Here is a 21,499-nt window from a genome sequence, read left to right as displayed (position 1 = left end):
CCTGAAGCCCTCACATGGGGTGGTGTGAGAGAAAGTCAAGTTGGAAGGTGGAGCTTTCATTGGAGACCACGATGGGGAGAGGAAATGAGTGAGGCACCCTAGCCTCCCAAAGCTAGGGTGTCCGCAAAATGGGTAGATAAAATATCCCAGTCCCACTGGCAGCAGTAACGAGAAGCCCCTTGCACCCTGAGGGACAAGGGAGCTCAAATGGGGAAGGAACCTGGACTTAGCCCTTGAAGTACAAAGTGATGCCTCCCCATCCCCAGCAGCAGCGTGTCAGAGGAGGCCAACTATATAAAACAAGGATTAAGTTTGAGGCTCACTTATTTGTTGTCTAGGTTTCAATTAAGTTACTCAGCTCAAGAGACATGAAATTTGAGAAGACATTGATGTTAGAATTTTAGAGCAGCCATTATAAACATTTTAACAATAATGAACATGCTTGAAACATGGAGGTGGGAGGAGTTCAGCAAAGACCTTGAAGGTTTATGCCAGAACCAGACAGAAATCTTAAGACGTTAAAAATACAACCACCGAAGTAAACAAGAGCCCATGTTCCACCATCTATACATTGCCAGCTGCCCAATGTATTTCCCCAGGCTAGATATGTCCTGTAAATACTTCTATCTGCCCCCAGATGTCTCTCTCCTTGCATGTTTCATTAGCACCTGAACCAGACCCACTCTGAGCTTTTGATAGCTTGCCTTCCTTGCCCCAAGGTCCTTTTGCCTCACTGTCCCCCCACATCAGAAATTAGCAAAGTCATCCTGGCTGCTCAGACCAATGTAGCAGGCCCACTTTCATGAGCCAAAGCTAACCATTTTGTGTAAGTTGGCCTAAGTGTAACTACTTTGTAGTGGCCTAAGTGTGGTCACTTTGAAACTACTGTAGCTCTGCCATTTATTTTGTAATTGCTGATCTTGCTTGTAACCCCCTACATTTTGAGGAAGTTGCATGAAGCCACACACTGGGACTGATGCTGAAGAAGCACCTGGCATTTGCTGTTTAAAAATAACTTAGACAAGTTCCCGTTCCTCCACATAGCATAACACTATCTGCGCCTATGTCTTGTTTATCCCACAGGATAAAAGGGGTCTGAGTGGCTTAGGGAATACTTGGCACTCTGGCCACTGGCCAATAAACTTGGTCGTTCTTGACACCTTTTGCTGAGATCTCATTCTTAACACATCAAAGCCTAGGAGTAATCCAGGATTTCTCTCTCACATACACACACCGTACATCCAATCAAATCCTAGTGCGATTTTTCAAAACACCCACAATCTGACCACCTCACCACTCCAACCATTCACCTGGCGACCAAGACGCCACTTTGGGATTCGTGCAGTGGTGTCTTAGGAGCTCCTTGCCGCTGCCCTTGCTCTCGCAACATCTAATCACAACGCAGAAGCCAAAATTCTCTGTTGGAAATTCCACAGTGCCCCTCCCCACCTTGTCACACTCAGTAACAACCAAGGTCTTACCCCTCGGGTCCGCCAGGCCCAAGGGCTCTGCGCTGCTTCTCCGAGGGCCCGAGAACGAATACCTTGAACGTCACCTCCAAGTACTGGCTCAAACGTCACCGCATACAACTCTCACCGCCCCTGCTCCCACTGGACACCCACTCCGTTTTTCTTTTCAGCACTTACCACCACGCCGGCATAGGCTTGTATTTTGCTCGTGCGTTCCGGGTCTCTCTCATGACAAGCTCCAGGAAAGCTGGACTTTGTTTCATCGCTTGTAACCCTAACTCTTGGCACTGTTTCTGCAGCGGCCACTGATCTTTGAGGAATGAGTGAACGATGAATGAATGGTGGCGTGACTGCGTGGAAAACCGAGTTGCATCCATGAGCTACTCCCACCAAAGCCCGCAAGGACTCCGACTCTCACGGACCTTAGTTTGAGCAGCGGAAGGATGCGCCCAGACCCGCGAGGCCAAGCCGGCGCCGAGAGGGCGGGGCTCCGACGTGCGACGTCGTCGCGGAGGAGCGTCAGCGTCGGGCCGGAACTACAGTTCCCAGCGCCCCCCGCGCCTTCCGGTTGGCAAGATGGTGGCTCGCAAAAAGAAACGTGCGGCGCGAGAAGCTGAAGAAAGGCTCCCGAGCCCTCCTGGTTATTCTGGTAGGCGTCCGGGATGCCGGCGGGGGTGTCTGCGGGCGGGGGAGCCAGGGTCTCTGGCAGCGGCCGCGCGAGAGCCGGGCGGCGTCGGCAGGTCGCTGGGCCCGGCGTGCTCCGGCCCCCGCGCGTGGCCTTACCCGCTCCGGGCGAACCCACTTCTGTCTGCACTCGCCCGTCCGCCTCCCCTCCCCCCTGCAGCCCGGCCGGCTGCTCCCGCCGGCACTGCAAGCACGTTCTTAACGGGTCGCCCCGCGCGCCCTTCTCCAGCCGCCAGCATGTTCTTTTGAAAGCCCGAGCCGGAGCACCCACGGCCGCCGTGCTCCCGGATCCCCGGGCGGCCTCGCCCGTAGGCACCCTTCATAACTCGCCCCGCCCGCTGATGTGCACACGCGGGGCCCCCGTCGCGATCGCCAACACGCCTGGAGCTTCCCGCGGGCAGGGACCGCGGCCGGCGGGGAGCAATACTCCCCAGCCATTAGCCAGGGAAGCACGCGCACAGGCTCAGAGACCCCCCAGCGGAGGGCCCGAGCCGGCGGAGGGGTGGGGGGTGTCGCGGGGCAGGGATGATCCAGGTAGAGGGAACGAGAGGGGCTCAGAGAGCCGGCCCCCAGGAGAATGTGGTGCTTACCCCAAGGGCAGCCATTGCCGGTGCACATCCCGGGGGGCCTGCGGGCCTGGGCTTGAAGGCTGGGCTGCTTGCGACCCGCAAGGGTGGGCGTTCCGCTGTGCAGGAGAGAGCTGCCTTCTCCTGTCAACTTCACAGCCCAAGGAAGGGGCAGTGGATTGGGTTTTTTATGTAACAGGGGACTTTTAAAAGTGTGTGGAAAAGTAGAATGGAAAGATAATGGGTCTTTTTTCCCACCACCGTTTGAAGCCCCCTTGGTAACACCCCACCCATCTCCAGACACACACTCTCATTCAACATCTCAGCACCCTGTACAGCTGAGTGGGAAGAATGGGGGTGTGGGCACCGGGATGAGACTAAAGGGGACTTCGAGGAGGGGGGTTTGGCTGCTCAGCCGGCCTCCGCTTCCTGTGTCTTTGGGGGGCCATGGTGTAGCCTCAAGTTGACCCACCGCTGCCCGCCTGGCCCCACTTCTCCGCCAGCCATTCCCGTCAAGTTTTCGGAGAAGCAGCAGGCGTCTCACTCCTTGTATGTGCGAGAGCACAGCGTTCGAGAAGGAGCCAAGTCTACCTGGCCTAAGAAGCGGACCCTTTTTGTCCTCAATGTGCCCCCATACTGCACAGAGGTGAGCTGGTGTCCAGCGGGATGGGTTCTTCTGGTTGCTTTGATGGGAAATGGGCTTTTCAAAGGTGTGTCAGAGGAGGTGGGGGAAGAATCAGAATCTTCAAATTAAAAATTCTAAGGAGCTAGAGCTTTTTGTGACAGCCAACGTTTAGGGGGGTGGAGGGGTTTGAGTTACTCAGGTTTTCTATTTTTGTCTTCGGATGATCAAAGAGACGTCTTGTCCAGGGTTTCACAGACAAACAGCAGCAGAGAAGAGTAACAGTGGGCTCTCATTCTGCCGTCCAGACAAGTCTGTTTCCCTCCAGAAAACTCTTAAATTCTGGATTTTCGGTCCTAATTTTTCCCAAAAGGTCCATTAATTTCTGAAAGACTCCCCTCAAGGAGAATCACGTTAAAAGGAGGATGCTGTTCACAGTTCCCGGTGGGTAGTGCCGGGGAGGAGAGGTTGCGGCCCTAGTGAACATGTGACCCCTGAAAGCCTAAAGCAGCCTTTCAGGATGAGAAGCCTCCTGCAGGCAAGCACAGACATGGTGGCTTACAGGGTCTGAGCAGAGTCCTGTCTTGAAGCAGCGGTTCTCAACCTTCCTCACGCCGCAACCCTTTCATACAGTTCCTCATGTGGTGGTGACCCCAATTGCTACTTCATCACTGTAATTTTGCTACTATCATGAATCGGGTGTCCCCTGTGAAAGGGTCATTGGACTCCCAAAGAGGTCATGACCCACAGGTTGAGAACCGCTGCCCTAGAAGATCCCGTTTGGGCAACCCACATTCCACCTTCGCCACTGCCCTGAATCATCCACGAGAGGTGGGTCTCTTTGGCCCGGGTTGGTTTGCAAAAATCTATGTATGTGCATATACATATATTATGTTATTGGGGGCTCTTACAAGGCTTAAAACAATCCATACATCAATTGTATGAAGCACGTTTGTAAATATGTTGCCATCATCAGTTTTCAAAACATTTTCTTTCTACTTGCGCCTTTGGTATCTTTTCCCCTCCCTCCCCCATCCTCTCACCCTTGAAAATTATAAATGATTATTATTTTCATATCTTACACCTTCGCCCACGTTTCTGTTGTCCGTCCCCCTGCAGGGGGATGGGAGGTGTTTAATACATCAGTCTTTATGATCGGTTTCCCCTTTCTCCCCTTACGCTCATGGTATTGCTACTTCCATTACTGTTCCTGAGGCGTTTATCCGTCCTGGGTTCCCTGTGTTTTGAGCTCTGATCTGTACCAGTGTTCATGCTCCAGTCTAGCTGGATTTGTAAGGTAGAACTGGGGTCATGACAGTGGGAGGGGAGGAAGCATTAAAGAACTGCAGGAATGTTATGTGCCTTGCCACTGAGGGTGGCATGTGGCTACCTTGTGACCCTTCTGTGAGGGCCCAGTTTTTTAACATGGAAAAACTGACAAGGTTTTGTGCCAAGAGCTTTGAGAGGGCCGGGCTTCAGGCCTCTGTGTTGTCCAGGTGAGAGGGAGAGCGGCTCTCCCAGCATGCCCCTGGTCGCGGGGAGGGCTCCACAGATGCTCATGCTGCTTCTTTGGGCAGGCATGCCTGTCCCGCCTCTTCTCTCGCTGCGGCTCCGTCCAGTCTGTGGAGTTGCAGGCGAAGCCGGACCTTGCCGAGAGCCCAAAGGAGCCATCGTCGAAGTTTTTTGACCCGAAACCCATTCCGGTAAGCCTCTGCTCAAACGGGGGGTGGGGAGGCCTTGTCAGGACCCTGGTTTTCCAACACTCCTTGCAGCTGAGGCCTCCGAAGAGCCAGCAGGGCTGTGGGCTTCAGCAGCATCCCCCTCCCCTTTCACGTCCTGCCTGGTGTTCTTTCTCCTGTTGTCCCCTGCTCAGGGGGGCTCCCCCTAAGGTCTATTCTGCCTCAGCCCCAGTGACTTGATCTCCTGGGGCTTGTCCCCATCTGTGCTTCCATGCCCACCCCACCCCCACCTTCTGGCATCAGGACCCCTCCACCCACTCAGACCCTGGGTGCAGAGCCCAGTCTTACTTCCTGCCAGGCCCTGGGTGAGCAGCCCTTCTTATCCATCCCCTCCCCAAACTGGGAGAAAAGCCCCGGGGAGAAGTTGGGTGCCCTTCACATCCTGTGTATCTTCTGGTTCAGCAGCAGCCCAGCACATAGGTGGGGGCAGAGCCGGGGCCATGCTCGTGGGAGACTCCTTACACTGTTGTGCCTCCTCTCCCCCCCCCCCCCCCCCGATTCCCCCAGGGCTTCCAGGTAGCCCACGTGGTGTTCCAGAAGCCAGGCGGAGTGGTGGCTGCCCTAGCGCTGAAGGGCCCTTTGCTGATCTCGACAGAGAGTCACCCTGTGAAAACTGGTGTCCACAGTTAGTACAGCGGCGGGGCGGGTCTAGGCCTCTTTCCCGGGCCTCTCGGGAGGCAGGGTGGGCCTTTAGGGAGGCAGCCCCTGAAAACGTGCCTGTACCTGCTCTCCGGAGTGTAACAGATGGGAGGCTGCAGGTGTGTCTGAGACACGTGTAGGGCAACCTTGATTCCTAGAGCGGGAGGGCCCAGCCGCCAGCACTTCCACCTACACCTGGGGGGGGGGGGATTCCTGATTCCTGGCACATTCTGAGGTAGAGCCTGGGCCTGAGGGACCTTGTCTCCCCACCCCAGAGTGGATCAGCGAGTATGCAGACTCAGTGCTGGACCCTGAGGCCCTGCGGGCTGAAGTGGACACCTTCATGGAGGCCTATGACCAGAAGATGGCTGAGGTAGGGGCAGGGGGCAGATGGTGCCCCGGGTGGAGGTGTGGGGCAGCAGCCTGCCCCTCGTCAGCCCAGGCCTATCTCTAGGGGACAACCGTGGAGACAGAGGCGTGCTATCGCCGTCCATTGGGCAGCACTGCTGACTAGGGGGCAGGTGTTGGGGGTCCGTTCCTGCTGCCAGGGTCAAGGAGCCTGCCTGCCAACGAGACTCCCGTTCCTTGTAGGAGGAGGCGAAAGCCAAGGAGGAGGAGGGAGTCCCTGACGAGGAGGGCTGGGTGAAGGTGACCCGCCGTGGCCGGCGGTCGGCACTGCCCCGGACAGAGGCTGCCAACCTGCGAGTCTTGGAGAAGGAGAAGCGGAAGCGTGCCCGCAAGGAGCTGCTCAACTTCTATGCGTGGCAGCACCGAGAGACCAAAATGGAGCGTAAGGGACTGCCCCGCCCGGCCCCGGGACACCCTGCTACACTGCGGCCCCCAAGCGACTCCCTGTAGCTGCCCAGTGGGGGCCCCCCCAACCCCAGCAAGGGCCCAACTGCACAGGGTGGAGCTCGGCTGCCCGCCACAGGGCAGAGGCCGGCTGCTTGTATAGTGTCTGTCTGTCTGTCTGCAGCATGTGCAAGTCTTTCCCCAGTGGGAACAGGGCAGCCTGGGGCCCCTCTGGGGGCAGCAGAGTGAGCCTCCCCCTGGACCACACTGTCTGACCGAGGCCTCTCTTGCCTCCCCCAGATCTGGCACAGCTGCGCAAGAAGTTCGAGGAGGACAAGCAGAGGCTGGAGTTGATGCGGGCCCAGCGCAAGTTCCGCCCCTACTGAGCTGGGGCAGGCCCTGCAGGAGAGGCGAACTGCCCTGGTGAGCGCCATCTCTGAAGCTCCAGGAAGAATTCGCTGCTCCGGACCCTGCTGTGGCCAGCTACCCAGCGTGAGGACTTGCCCCTTAGGAACTCCCTGCCTAGGAAGCAAGCTCCCTCCCACCTGGGTTTCCTCAAGTGGCTTAGGTCTGAGGGAGTTCAATTCCATGGGGAACGAGAGGCCAAGAGCAGGGTGGACACCAGCTTATTTATTTCCTGCTTGCTGGGCAGCAGAAGCCCCAGATCTGGTCTCCATGTGCCCCACTGAAGTTCGTGTCACAGCTAGGCCTGACCCCACTGGTGCACCTGGACTTCTTCGCCACGCGAGCTGCACTTGCCAGATCCAGTGCTGGCTTGACCACGGCCCGGCTGAGGCTCAGGAGGCCGGGGCCACCTCCTGGCCCTGTAGGAAGGCACCCACGATCTCTGCCACCTGCTGGGGCTTGTTCATGTGGATGTAGTGGTTACCGGGGATTTCCACAAACTGGAAACGCTGCGGGCAGGCGGAAGGCAGGTGTCAGGTGAGCTGGGCCCACAGAGGTGTTCCGCCCACCCAGGGCCAGGGGAAGCCCCTTAGACTGTTCCCTGTGGGACCCTGACCTGAGCCAGTCATGGTGGGGGGAGGGGTCACAACACACCTGGGCCAAGTAGGGCCCAGCTGAGGTGCAGTTCTGACCAGGGCCTTAAGGGGACCTCGGCTGAGCTGGCTTCCACACTTAGCTACACTCCCCTTTCCCAGGTCACCACCAAGGCTGCTCAGTGTTGGGCAGTGGGTGACGCTCATGAGCTGCCAGGTGCTCCAGGACTCCAAAAGGGTCCAAGTCAGCGCAAGCCCTCCACACTGAGGCCCACTTCCTCCTGAGGCCAGTGCATCCACAGCTGGGCCTCCACGAGGTTTGGAGCCTTAGGAAGCCAAGCTGCCCCTGGCTAAATTGTGCTTGGTGCAGAGACCAGCGAAGGGCAATAAAGCTGGGAGGGCCTGCCAACCAATTCTGTTTCCTGTGCTGACCTGAGGTGACCCAGCAGCTCTAGGAAGGTGCCCTGGTGGCACCGTGGTGACATTCTAGGCTGCAATCTGCAAGGCCAGCAGTTCGAGACCACAGGCTGCCCTGTGGGAGGAAGATGAAGCTTTCCACTGCCGTGATCAGTCCTCTCCAGGTTGCTCTAGTCAGCATCAACCTGATGGCAGTGACTTTTGAGTTACGGCTTCAGGGTGGGAAAGGGTGTGCGCGCACGGGGCAGACCACTCACCTCCTTCAACACTGTCCGAAGCACACTGATGGAGAAAAGCAGGAGCTCCTGGTCTGTTTGGTCCTTCCTCACGTTACTAAGGCCGTGGGCTGCTCTTGAGAAGTTAGGATTCATCTGAGGACTTGGCCCCACTCTGGGAGCCCAGGCCCCTGAGCATTCATCTGGGCTGGCCCTCAGTCAGGGTCACAGCTTGGCAGTGCTGCAGTCTACACTGCCAGGCCCCCCCGCCCCCTGCTGCACACCCAGCATGCCCCAGGGTGCCAGGGTTCTAGGCAGTGGGGCTTGCAACAGCAAATGCAGTCTCTGCCTGGGAAGGTCGGCGGCCCCGCAGGGCCAGGCTGGCTGGAGGAGAGGGTCTGTAGGTCTCTGGCCCGCACTTGTCTGAACCTTGCTGGGTGTGTCCCCGCAAATCCCCACTGGGAGGGGTGATGCTTGCCCCCAGCACTGGCGGCGGCAGGGGGCGAGGGAGCAGTGGGGGCCCTCCCTGTGGCTCACTTGATTATCAGCACGTGGGCCTGCAGCTTCTGAGTGGCCAGCTGCATCAGCTCCCTGCTCAGGTAGTCGAAGCCGAGCTCTGGCTATGGGCAGAAGCACAGTGAGCCAGGGCCAAACCCAAGTTCCCCAGCCCTGCGGGGGAGGCTGCCGTAACCCTGAGCTGTGTGACCCAGATGACATCTCCCAGAATCCTCTGAAGCTTGTGTCTCAGGACAGAGAAGGGGCCTGAGTGATGTTGGGCATGGGGTTTTATGGCCAAGGTGCCCAATGGACACTAAAGCAGACCTGCTGAAATCACCCTAACGGGCAGCCTCATTTTGCCCTCCCCCCACAGCTTCTCATGTCCGCTTGAAGCCTGGTGATGCAGGGTTAGGTGCTTGGTTGCTTGTGGAAAGCAGTTTGAGCTCACCAACTGCCCCAAGGGACAAGGGTGTGGTGGGTGGTCTGCTCCCCTAAGGAAGAGCCCTGAGGCCACCACTCTGCCCCCCCAGGGTGGCCAGGGGTTGGGCTCCACAGCCACGCTTGACTTGGGGGCACCACCTGTCCCACTAGCAGCAGCCCTGCACCGGTCACAGCCCAGGTGTGTGCGCCCTGGATTCCAAGAATAGTATGAACGCCATCGTGACAGCTCAGCCACTTTAAGTACTTGGTGGGGAGACAAGAATCAAAAGGCAACAAGGTGAGTTCACCCCTTGTTCGTCAAGTTGGTACCCACAACCGGCAGCCTCACGATGAACAGGACAGACAGGCCCGAGACCACTGTTGCAGTCACGGTGGGGTCCCTGCCACGCTGAGGGGCTCATCTGCCGGCACGACAGTGGGCAGTGCTCTGCTGGGCTCCTGAAGGTTTTCACGGGCCACGTTCTGGACCTGGGTCACCGGGCCCTTCCTAGTCCTAGTCTGTAGGTGCTGCTGAAACCTGCCAGTGGGGGGCGCCCTGCTGGCACTTGAAATGCTGGTGCCGCGGCTTTCACAGCAGCATGAAGCCACCACCACAGGACACGCTGACGGATGGAGGTGGAATGTGGCTTCAAGAAGCTGTCAGAGTCACTCCATTGGACTGCAGCTATGGTGGGAACTCTGGGGCCAGGAACTATCAGCATGTCCCCAGCCTTGGCACAGGGCCGCAGGAGGCTCAGTCACCGTGTCTTTCAAGGGAGCTCCCAGAAGGCTGACTCCTTGGGGCGTGCTCAGTGCATACTCCTGAACCACGCAGCAGTAAGACATGGCTGCCAACACACAGTGGGTCTCACAGCCATGAAAGTGGGGGATTCCCTGTGCTGCCCTGAACCTCAACCAGCCACTTCCTGCTCTTCTGGCAACAAGAACCTCAAGTGCTTTTCCAGACGCGGGTTCCTGTGTCACGCAGCACACGGGGCGAACTCAGGACGAGAATGAAGTTACCAGCAGGATCTCCTGCAGCCCAGAGGGCCTGATGGGGGCTGAGTCATTCTCAGCTAACAGGCCCCCCTCCCTCCACAAAAACACCAAAACACGGTCACCCAGTGGATTCCAACTCACAGCGACCCTTTAGGACAAGGTAAGACCAACCGCCCTGTGCAGTTTCCAAAGCTGGGCTCTTGGCCATAGCAGACTGCCATGCCTGCCTCATGCTGTTCAGTCCTAATCACTCCCCTTCTGATTTGTGGCCACTGCCACAGAGCTTCGGGCTGGCTGTAGCCACACTTTTGTGGCTGGAGCTGGAGGAAACCACACACACCTGCAGCCTCAAAAGGGCCCCGCCTCCCCTCCTGGCTCAGCGCTCTGGGCACAGCAACTACCACACGGCACATGAGCCGGGTGTCAGGCCCACAGGAGCCTGTGAGAGCCGGAACTCAGCAGGGCGGCCTCCTTTCCAGGCCTCAAAGGCTCTACCCCTTTTCTGTCATTCATCTTGGTGGAAACACTGAATTCCCTTCTCTGCTGGGTGGACACCCTGCCTCAGTTCCTACTTTTTACTATCTCATCCAGATCGAGACCAGCCATCGCTGTGGGGGGGGGGGGGCTATTCAAGGGGACCCTAATTGTGTCCACCCCCTGCAGACTAACTGCCTCTCTAAACAGCCCAAAAATGAGACCCTGCCATATGGCTCAACTTCCTTGTCCACAAAGCATGGGGATAGCACCACTGGCCACCAGGGTGGCTGAGAACAAACTGAGCAGACGCATGCTCAGTACTAGGAATGTGGCGGGAGGTGTGTGCATGTGCGTGCACTGTGAACACCTGGCAGTGAGGGCTGGTGTTGGCTGGTTTTGGTACGTGTCTTGGTGTTAACATCCATGGTAAGTGCTGGTGTGAGGGTTGGTGCAGGGCTTTGGTGTGAGTGCCAGCGTCTGTACTGGGGCTGGTCCGTTTCTCCCACGGAGGGAGAAGGCCCTGGTGTGTTACCTTCTGCAGGTACCGGCCTCACCACAGGGAGGCTGACTCAAGAGGGTAACCGATGAAGGGGCCCAGGTGGGCGGTACTCACCCACGAGATCCTCCGGTCCCGGTTCAGCACCAGACCTGGAGGCAGAAGCACAGAGAGGTGGCCTCGGGCTGAGCATGTGACAGGTTGGGACTAGGCCACCCTGGATGCCAGGCTCACATTTTTGTCTTTGTAAAACTAATCTGTGCCACAGAGAACTGGACACAATAACTCAGGCTCCCATTGGGCAGGTTCTACATAGCCTAACTCCAGGAACATTGTGTTAGTGTTTACAAGGTACTGAGAATCCTTGGGCTGTCCAAATCACACACCAATCTGTCTTGGAAGGACTCCCAGAAAGCTGTGTAGAAGCAAGGATGACAAAACTCAGGAGAGGCCCGTCCCCGGAAAGGGCATCATGAGGGGTAAAGGCAAAGGGTACTGACCAAGAAGACCGCCAGGACTGGCTTAGTGGCGGCAGCAACAGGCGCACACGTGGCCATCAGTGTGAGGATGGCGCAGGCCCGGGCTGAGTGACACCATGATACTGAACACCTACTGGCTCAGGGCAGGGAGCTGGGGCTGCGCAGGAAGTGCTCAGCAGGCAGTTGGAGGGCCAAGGAGATGCTTATCTCTGGACAGTTGGGGACTGGGTCCAGATGGGGCCTGTAGGGGCGGGCTCATGGGTGCTGGGATAGGATCTGGCTGGGAAATGGTCCCTTGGGTGCCGCCACGATGATGTCCTTAAACAGGCTCCAGGAGCCGTGGTGGTACAGTGATTTAAGAGCTGGGCTACTGAGTGCAGGGTCAGCGGCAGCTGCTGGAGAAAGATGGGCTGCCTACTCCCGTCAAGGGTCACCGTCTCTGAAGCGCGCATGGGCCGTTCTACCCTGTCCTAGAGGGTCACCAGGAGTCGGCACCGACTCGACTGACGACAGTGAGTTTGAGTTCTGGTGTCCTAAATGCTCCGCCGAGGAGACCTTTTCTGGAAGGTGACCACAGAGTCCGTAGGGGAGAATAGCAAGGACCCTTGGAGGATGACCATCCATCCCACCAGACACGAAAGCCTACAGCAGGGCCGAGGGCACCGAAGTGTGGATCTGGCGAGCAGGAGGTAACCAGATCCACAAAAGAGACGAAGAGTCCATAGACCGAGCCACATCCAGGCGGGCAGGGGATCCGGGCTGCCCTGGCTAGTGGGCGGGAAAGGCAGGCTGAAGAGCAGTCACGAGCTGAGCAGCCTCCTGAGGAAAGGGCTGGCAAGCCGGCTGAGCACCAGTGAGGATGCCAAGGCTGGTGTCGCCAGCTTAGCCACAAACCCAACACCTTGCAAATGACAAGCGACAAGGTTGGGGGGGGGGGGGCAGCTGTACTCCCACAGAGAAATGTTAAGAACACAGGGTTCCTAGCATGAAAATAAAGAATTCTTGTTTCTAAAGGAAATGCAAGTCACACGGAAGAGTCCATTTCCAGCCTAGCAGACAGGGCACACCTCCACCTGTGACTACCGTGGGCGAGGGACCACCTGGAGCCTACAGTGTCCTCGCTACCCCTTGAGTGGGGAAGTCACTGCATCCAGCACTTGGCAGCAGGGAGGCTGGACCCCCTCCCCCACCCCCCAAGGTCCCCAGGGAGGGACTGGTGGGCTGGCTGAAGGAGCCCTGCAGCCACAAGGAAACCCTGTGCCAAGTAGAGGCACCCCCACCCCCACTTGTGGTCCAGGAGACAAGGTGGTCAGTGGGCTGCTATGTAAGAGCAGGTAATCAGTGCCTTCTATACTGTGCTGGTGACGATCCAAAGATCAGACGGGAGTCCTCAGCGGTCTGTCACTGCGGGCCCCACCATACCCCATGCCCACTGGCTAGCCGGGCCTGGGCCCCTCGCCCCTCCCAGCCCAGCTCCTGGCTCCAGACCCACAGGCAGCCAGGGGATCATTCCACAACTTGGCTTCACCTTCCTCTACTCTGACACCACCCCCACCAGCATCCTCCCCCAGGGAAACCTCAGCAGAGCACCCCCAGTGCCTCCTCAGGGCCCTGGGTCTGGCCGCCCTCCCTCAGCTTTCCTGCCTGGGGGCACATCAGCCTCCCTAGGGGCAGACTTAGGGTGTACAAGAAAATGGGGGCCAAGTAGACAATTCCCTTCTAGCCTGCCTCTCCTTGAAGCTGGAACAGCTCCTCCTGCTACAAAGTTGAGGTGCTTGCCCCTTCAGCCACGGGGTGACCCCCCCCAAGAATAGGATGGAGACGGCCTTCCATCTTAGGGACATTGTGTGGTCCCCTCTGTACCCATCTCAGAGCTTCTCCCTGAGGAGCATGTAGCTTCCATGCCGAGCAGGGAACGGCTGGGCCATCAAGGTCCACCCCTGTGTATTTCTGAGATGGTTAACCCTGGGCGGGAAAGGGAAGCCTCTTTTCCTGAGGAGTGGCCGGGGGTTTCAAACAGCCAACCTTACGGTTACCAGCCCCACTTGTAACCCCCTGGGGCACCAGAGAACCTACCTAGTCCTCCCTCGCTGGCAGCAAGTGGTGTTGTGGGACAGAGCAAAACTGCCCCTGTGGGTTTCTGAGTCTCAACTCTTCACGGAGCTGGATGCCTGTCTTTCTCCCAAAGAGAGGCAGGAGACTTCGAACTGCTCACCTTGTGCCTAGCAGCCTGACTTGTCATCAGGATGCCACCAGGGCTCCTTCCAAGTCCTAGTGACTCCTTAAAATAACCTCCAACCAACAGAGCGTGGGGGCCAGGTGCCTCCCAGATGGCGTGGGTGCACCCAAAGCTGACACTGGTGTAGCCTGCACAGGGCTGGCCAGTCAGTCACCCGAGGCCGTTAGGAAACGAGAAGCTGATCAGGTGGCCTCCGAGAGCTTCCCTTAGCTTATGGTGTAGGGCAGCGGTTCTCTACCTTCATCAGGCCGCGGCCCTTTCATGCGGTCCTCCTGTGGTGGTGACCCCCAACCATCACATTATTGTCGTTGCTACTGCATCACTGTCACCTTGCTACTGTGATGAATCTGGTGACCCCTGTGAAAGAGTTGTGGGACCTTGAAAGGGGTCTCGACCCACAGGTTGAGAACCACTGGATTAAGCACAAGGGTCTGCGCAGCGCCCTGGGCCTGCCCCACCCGGCATTCAACCACCCACCGCCCACAGCAGCCTACTCCCCTCTCCCAAGCCTTCCAGGTCCACTGCAGCAGGGCCTCTGCACAGCTAGGCCCAAGTGCTGCTCCTCGCTGGGGATGCCTGCACTGGCCTTGCCTGGCATCGCTCGGGCCCAGGCTCCCACGGACAGGAACATGCCCCACCCCCAGGGGAGACCACCGAGCCGGGAAGCTGACACCCTCTCTCCCCAGCCTGGTCTTCTCAGTCACTTCATGTACAGGTGAATGCTGTACAGGCAGACCAGGAAGAACTGATGCCTTTGAATGGTGGTGTTGGCTGAGAATAGTGATTTGGCCATGGGCTGCCGGGAGAATGAGCCCGAGGAAGTACAGCCAGAATGGACCTTAGAAGGGAGGATGTGGGGGTGGGGACCAGTTGCGGAGAATGACTGGCACATGGCTGTCATACTGGACCGTGGCTTAGCACAGGGTCGCTATGAGCTGGAACTGACTGGACAGCACCATGTCAATCTCCAGGTACCTGCCCCCGCCCTGACCACCGTTCACCCCAAGACCAGCCCATGCAGGTGCCCAGAGCCACCTGAAACCTGTGCCTAGAGGGGCCAGCCCTAGGCTGAGAATACCAAACTGGGAAGGACGGCCTGCCTGCTTCCCCATCTGCAAACAAAGGGGCCCAGCTCGAGTCACTCTGGGGGGATGGCACCTGCTTCTTCCCACGTCTACCTCCTACTTCCTGATGAGGCTGCAGCCCCAAACTCAGGTGGCAGGGACGTGGAGCGCTCAGAGCAGATGGTGGTGCTGTGGTGGACCAAGGGGCCAGAAGAGCTGGGGCCAGGGCTGGTCTCAAGGCACTGGGATGCCAAGTGAAGGAGAGGCACCTCAGCATCACATTGGCCTGCTCCCTCCTTCCCCTGCCTATGGCCCACAGTCAGAGGCTGGTGGCCTCTGAGCGGCGCAGCCTCACTGAGCAGCAGAGTCCTGCTGTGGGGAAGGCAGACAGGCCATTTCCCCATGCACTCCATTTCAAACGCAAGCCATCTGTTCAAAAGGCCCCTTGCCACCCCTCCCCACCCTTTTAAAAATTAGGACCAACGCGGACAAACCATATCCCGTCTGCAGCCTGAACCCACAGTCAGTTGGGGGTCTGCACCCAGACCTGGCCGCTGTCCTTATGCAAAGAACACTGCACGGGCCGTGGGAGGTAAAGATCTCCTGGCCGCACTCCACCGCTACACCCTGAACCTACTGCCAAAGCAAACTCAGACACTTTGGCAGGATGACCGATTACCTTCCCCGAGTGCTACAACCAGCACTGCCCCAGCCAGACCGTGCCCCAAAGTTACGAGGGCACCGCCTTCCTCAGTGCTTGTCTGCAGCCTTGCCTGCCAGTGTGCTGGCCATGGAGGGCCCTGTGGCCCACCCACTGGGCATGGGCACAATCTGTCCTGTTCACAGAGCAGGTCTAGAGCTCCACAGACGGCAGTAGGAGGGTGTTAAACTGAAGAATGAAAGAGTGACAGAAATAGAGGTGGGGGTAGAGGGGCATCTGGCCTCACCCACTCTCTCAGATGGAACACAGGCTGTGTGTCAGGTATTTCAGGATGATATCCCCATCCTGGGATGCGCAGTTAGGTCACAGGCCAGCTCTGTCTCCCTCCAGGTTCACCTGGGGCCCTAAAGGCCACGTCAGCAGCAGAGGGTTCCAGTGACCCAGCCTTCTGCCCACTGGCTCCACTCTGAGCCCTTTCCCTCTCTCGAGCCCTTCCCCCACTCAGCCTCTGTCCTCAACCTTCCAAGTGAGTGAGATAATCATCGGAGACAATCGGCTTCCCCTACCAGAATGGATCTCAGTCCAGATTAGCCTCTGGGCAGCTTTCTGGGCCCGGGGAGGAAAGCGGGGCCCACAGGCCTCTGCTCTGTCTGAGCTTCTCCATGGAGGGCAAGGAGCCCCCACAGGAGGCCCCCGCCCGCAGTTTGTCTTGTTGGAGACTCACCCATTGGGCGTGGTGAGCCTCTGGAGGAGGTAACCAACTCTTGAAACCCACAGCAAGCAGTGGTCTCGGAAAGGGAGGCTCTTACCTGAGGCTACCTGCTTGGTTCCCCTCTGCAGGAGCAGCTTCCCACACTCCTCTCCCACATGGGTATTGTTCTTCAGGAGCCTGGGGGGCAGAAGGGGGTGAGTGCCTGTGCAGGGGGGCACACAGGTGTGATGCGGTCATCACTGCAGCCCTGGGTGTCCACGCTCACTGCGTTGTGGCCCGGGCCAAGTGGCCCCCGAGAGGCAGGCTGCCCAGTGTGGACAATGGTTTCTGTGAGTGTGTGCGCACTTTCCTGCTGAACGCTATGATCCAGTTGATTTTCAACACAAAGCAACCCTACAAGACAGAGTCGAAGGCTCTGTTGGGTTTCCAGGGCTGTAATCCTTAGGGATCCAGGCTGCCCTTCCCCCTGCATAGCAGCTGGGTGGTTGGAACTAGTGACCAGTCTGGTAGCAACCAAGCACTTAAACCACTGCAACACCAGGGACCCCGTCAGCTCCTTTAGAGACATTTACGGAGCCCCAGTCGCCAAGGGTCAGGAAGGCAGCATGTTTTTGGTTTGGGCCACCTACAGGCACGATGGCAGGCACACAGGGGCACCGAGGGCCCCCGCAGATTCAGGAGGGGCAGGCTGTTGGGCCACGTGGTCACTTCCAGCACAGGTGCTATGGAAGCCTAGGACCTGGGCAGCTCACCTGGGCAGTCAGGACAGGCTTCTCAGAGGAGGTGCCAGCCAGGGGTGGCTGGAGGGGAGGGGGGGGCGTTAGCAGGTGTAGGGGAGGTAGGTCCAGGTGGAAGGGGGCCACAGGCTGGTGACCCAGAGGGAAGGAAAGGTAAGGATGGAGCATGTGCTGCGGAGGTGGCGGGGAGGGGAGGTGGGACGGAAGGAGGCGCAGCAGAAGTGATGGTAAAGGGCGCGGCTGCTGAGTAGGTCCAAGGGGCACAGGGTCCTGCTCTGGGGCATTTGGGGAGAGGAAGCCGTTCAGGGCAGGGGCCAGGGAGAAGGGGCTCCCCCACGGCGCGGCACCCACCCCTGCAGCATCTCCTCGGGGCCGATCACCATGGAGGGCTTCTGGCTGGCCTCCAGCTGCAGCACGTGCTCGATGGCTTGCCGTTTGTATGTCAGGACGTTGTTAACTTCCTGAGGGGACAGGCGCCGCTGGAGGAGGGTGGAAGTTCCCGCCCCTGTCCGCCCCCCCTCCCCCAGATCCCCAGCCACCAGAGCTCCTGCTGAACAGTGGGAGGGGCTTGTCAGGGGCAGAGGGTCTTCCAAGGAGGCCACGACCCAGGGAGGAGAAGGGACTTGCCCAAGACCACAAGACAAAGGCACAGCAGTCAGACCTCAGAGCCAGTGTGACTAGAGGGGAAAGGGGGTAAGCGTCCCCCCCCCACCTGCAGGGCCGCAGTGTGGGCTTGGGATTGAGCTTCCCCAGCCCCCTCCACCCACCCTCTGACAGGGCAGGACCAGAGACCCAATATTTGATCCGCTACCCCACCCAGGCTGAGAAGACCCCCATCTTCCAGTTCCATTTGGCATCCTGAGGCTTCTAGACCAGGGTTTCCAAAGGTAACAAGGCCCCGTGCCCTTTCCCTGACCACTCCTGAGGGCATCAAATGCACTGTTGTCCTCTAGGAGGGGGTCCCCTGACACCCCTCGTCTTTCCTTAGCCACCACCTTGTCCTGCATGGCACCCGCTGAAGGAGGGAGGGCACCCCACAGGTCCCGCTCACATTTATGTCCAGGATGAAGGGCAGAGAATCCAGCAGGATGAGCTTGTCCACCATCTCAGGGAAGACAGAGGAGAACTGGGGGACACAAATGGGGAGACGTCAGGGGAAGGGACCTCGAGTCTGCCCTGACACCTCTCCTGACACAGCTTTTGGGTAGGGGGAAGGGTGCTGAGCACAAGCTAGAAGAATCTCCCATGTCCCCTTGCTCCCCAGTGTGCACCCTGCCGCCAGCTCAGACTCTACTGGCCACTGGACTCCGATGTTCTCTGTAACAGACCAGATAGATGGCAGACAGTGGGCAAATAGAAATCTTTTCAACCATCTTCCCCACAAGAATACCCAAACCAGTCGTAAGGGTGTGGATTCCGACTCACGAGGTCCCTGTGTTACAGAGCAGAGATGCTCCACAGGCTTGTCAGGGCGGTGGCCTTTCTTAAGTATCGGAACACCTTTCTTCCCAGGAGCCTCTGCCAATTTCTCAGTTAGTCTTCAAAATCTCGACTGTCTGCACCATCCCGGGACCCTGCTCCACAATCAGTGCTGATTATAATGTGCAAAGTGCGTAACTGCTTACAAAACACAGTGGCACTTGATGCTACAACCCAGACTGCAGTCTCCACTGGGTTCCGGCTCAATAAACAGGACTCACAGGCCCTCACAGTTGGGTGGGTTTGTTTACCCAAGAACAATGTCCAAAAGGAAAGGAGGGGGACTGGAAGCTGCAAACACAGGAAGAAAGTGGGGTCAGGGATGGCCCCCCAAGGGGACGGCAACCAATGACATGAAACAAAATGGGTACCAACAGTGGGATGGAAAACAGATCCATTCTGTACATTGACACCCAACTCATTTTTTTTTTAAATCCCTAAACTGGACCGATAAGCAACAGGAGAAAAGATCGAAGCTGTTAGGGTTTCATTTTTCAGAGGTCCACCGTCGACGCCCATGGACGCAGCCGTCAAAACACCCAAGGGCAGATCAGGTCCTATTGGGAACACGTGCTGCAAAGACCTTGTCTGCAGATTTTGAAAGCAAAGATGTCGCTTTGAGGGCTGAGGTGCGTCAGACCAAAGCCACAGTCTTCTCAGTCCCCGCAGGTGCAGCTGTAAGCTGGGCAGGGACTGAGGAAGAGGGAAGCAGCATGGTGGTCTTGGAGAAGCACATTGAGAGGCCTGCGGACTGCCGGAATGAACAGCTTATCCCCAAAGAGAGCCGGAATGCTCCTTAGGAGCGGGAATGGCTAGACTTCACCTCTCTCTGAGAGAGACTGTCCCCAGAGAAGGACAGTGTTAGGCTGCATTCTCCAGAGACGCAAAAGCTGTGGCCCCCGTGTGCATGGAGCCATGGAAAGACATTCACCTCAAGAGAATGGCTCCACCCTAACCTTCCTCACCCCTGCAGATGCCGTCGTGGAGGTGATGCCATTACGCTAGATTACATCAAACCACTGGGCATCCTGGCCCTGCCATGGTGACACAAAACCTAAGCATTAGACATCACGCTCGGTAAAGTCGGGGATCAGCGACAGGGAAGACCCACAGGGAGATGGCCCGGTGGCTGCAGCAATGGGCTCAAAGGCTGGAACCGAGGGTGAGGACGGAGCAGTGTCCCTGCTGTTCACGGGGTCAAGCCACAGCAGCACTGAAACTCCTTCCCAGTGCCTCCCCCTTCCCCCTGCCCACGCATCCTACCCCACAGGAGGACCCAGGGGGGCCGGGGGGTGGGGGCTGGGCAGAGCCTTTTACTCACCATCCCGGCCACAGTGCCACCTGTGTGACAAAAGAGCACTGGCTGAGGATGTCCTTGCGCCCCTCACCCAGATTTTAAGACCCCCACCTCAAACTTCTCCTCCACCCAGGGGACTGAGAGAGCCTTCCACACACCAGGGACCCGTTCTCTCTGCCACCAGTGGGTGAGAACTCTGTAATCCTGTCAGACTTGGGGCCCCTCCCCAACCCCCTTATCCAACGTGACCATTCAAGATGTCACATGTCCTTCATCAAATGGCAGGTGGCCGGACATGTCCCTCAGGGGAGCTCCTTGAAGCCTCTGGGCTGGCACGTCCAAAGACCAGTGCCTGGCCCCTGCTGGCCCGCCTAGCCTCCTCTCCTCTCCTCACAGGTGCACAACTGGAGCCCAGACCGCCTCAGGCCCTGGCCCAAAGGTAAGGACTCACCGAAACTGTGCCCCATGAGGGAAAAGCGATTCCACTTCAAGGCTGGAACACAAGAAACCATGTCTGTGTGGGCCTGGAGTCCCCTTTTCCTGCAGAAAGCTCTTCCCAGCCTAAGAGACACCCCCCCTACTACCCCAGGGGGACGCCCCATTCGAAACCAGCTCTTCAGGGTGGCTGTCTCCCACTTTCCCAAAGTCACCTGTCAATTTCTGACAGGTCTGGGACCACTCCCCATTGTCCACTCCCGCCCAGCCTTACTTCCTCAAGGTCCCATCCTGTTGCAGTGGGAAGAGGAGTTGTCCCAGAATCCCCCTGGACACACACCTTGACTCACCTACAGAGACCCTGCGGACCTCATTCACAAAGTTTTGGTAGTAATATGGGACGCCTGGAGCATAATGGGAGGAGAGTCCGTGGCCCCCAAAATCCATGGCTACGTAGTAGAAGTCTGAGGCAGAAAGAGGGGCCTGGAGAAGGTGCCCCACCTCTGTCCCCCAGCCTGGCCCAGCCCCACGCCCCTCCGGCGCCTGGCCTCACCCTGTGGGAGAAGGGGGATAAGTCTGTCGAAGGAATTGGCGTTGTCCAGCCAGCCGTGCAGGCAGAGAACAGGGTGGCCTTTCAGGGAGCCCCAGGCTTTGGTGGCGATGTGGCCCCAGGGCACAGCCAGCTTCAGCTCAGACAGCAGACCTGGGAAAGAGCAGTAGCCATGCATGGGCTCCACCCCAGCCTGCCCAGGGCGAGAGGCAGTGGGCAGGGGGGAACCAGTCCAGTGGGAGAAGGGCCACCACGGTGGCCTTCACAAATTTGAGCAGGGCCACGTCGTTCTAGAACGGGCTGTGGGGCTGGCCAGCGCTGGGTCTGGTCACTGGCTGGCTGGGCGGCCCTCGGCAAGTTTCTCCAGCCGTGGAGCCTCGGGTCCCTTTCCTGCAAAACGAGGCTCAGCCGTCCGGGGTTCCAGCTCAATGTTGCCCTCGGTAGAAGCGGGCATTGAGGCACCAGGAAGTGCCTGCCCACCATCACCAAGGGAGAACCAGGTGGAGGAGGATGGAGGGCAAAGCCTACCCCCCCCCTGCTGTACCCGGGATCCGCGCGCCCCCACGGCCACCCAACTGACCGCGGGGCCCTCGGGTACCCGGATGGAGTGGCCACGCCGGGAGGGCAGCGTGGTCCGCGCCCTCCGCTCTACGCCCTCCTCCTCTGCGGACCGGAGGGTCTCCTCCCGCCCCATCCCAGGAGAGGGCGCCCCGGGAGGGGAGCGCTCACCCATGGCTCTACCCCGGAGGTCGCACTGCCCTCCAGCCACCGCCGCGAGGTCGCGCTAAAGAAGTTCCGCCGCAGGCCCCGCCCCG

At 58.5% G+C, this 21,499-nt stretch overlaps 2 protein-coding genes and 1 long non-coding RNA gene across 5 annotated transcripts in view; 1 reads left to right on the top strand and 2 right to left on the bottom strand.

Moving 5' to 3' along the window:
• LOC142449770 (uncharacterized) overlaps window positions 1–2,357 on the bottom strand; it is a 17,994-nt gene extending 15,637 nt beyond the window's left edge. Inside the window, exon 1 of the long non-coding RNA XR_012784871.1 lies at window positions 1,647–2,357. This is a non-coding gene — a long non-coding RNA (uncharacterized LOC142449770). The remainder of the gene's footprint in view (window positions 1–1,646) is intronic.
• RRP7A (ribosomal RNA processing 7 homolog A) lies at window positions 1,980–7,922 on the top strand. Of its 2 annotated transcripts, XR_012784870.1 has the most exons (8): window positions 1,980–2,118; window positions 3,223–3,365; window positions 4,919–5,044; window positions 5,588–5,705; window positions 5,995–6,092; window positions 6,311–6,509; window positions 6,812–7,453; window positions 7,672–7,922. XR_012784870.1 is itself a non-coding variant. In XM_075550956.1 (7 exons), exons 1-7 carry the CDS (start codon window positions 2,046–2,048, stop codon window positions 6,895–6,897), a joined length of 843 nt encoding a protein of 280 aa, XP_075407071.1. In that variant the 5' UTR covers window positions 1,980–2,045; the 3' UTR covers window positions 6,898–7,922. The 2 variants fall into 2 exon arrangements, 1 of the variants encoding a protein (XP_075407071.1); XM_075550956.1 differs by having other exon boundaries at window positions 6,812–7,922.
• LOC142449768 (serine hydrolase-like protein 2) lies at window positions 7,122–21,499 on the bottom strand. 2 transcript variants are annotated; one of them, XM_075550954.1, is made up of 12 exons: window positions 21,414–21,499; window positions 20,688–20,837; window positions 20,485–20,598; window positions 20,151–20,192; window positions 19,724–19,743; window positions 17,975–18,049; window positions 17,275–17,384; window positions 16,284–16,363; window positions 11,149–11,183; window positions 8,679–8,761; window positions 8,184–8,277; window positions 7,122–7,425 (listed from the first exon to the last, which is right to left on the bottom strand). In XM_075550954.1, exons 1-12 carry the CDS (start codon window positions 21,415–21,417, stop codon window positions 7,309–7,311), a joined length of 924 nt encoding a protein of 307 aa, XP_075407069.1. In that variant the 5' UTR covers window positions 21,418–21,499; the 3' UTR covers window positions 7,122–7,308. The 2 variants fall into 2 exon arrangements, with proteins under 2 accessions (XP_075407069.1, XP_075407070.1); XM_075550955.1 differs by lacking the exon at window positions 20,485–20,598.

Source organism: Tenrec ecaudatus, chromosome 6 (assembly GCF_050624435.1).
Source record: "Tenrec ecaudatus isolate mTenEca1 chromosome 6, mTenEca1.hap1, whole genome shotgun sequence".
In the NCBI taxonomy this organism is placed as follows: domain Eukaryota; kingdom Metazoa; phylum Chordata; class Mammalia; order Afrosoricida; family Tenrecidae; genus Tenrec; species Tenrec ecaudatus.
This window is presented reverse-complemented; position numbering and strand designations above follow the sequence as displayed.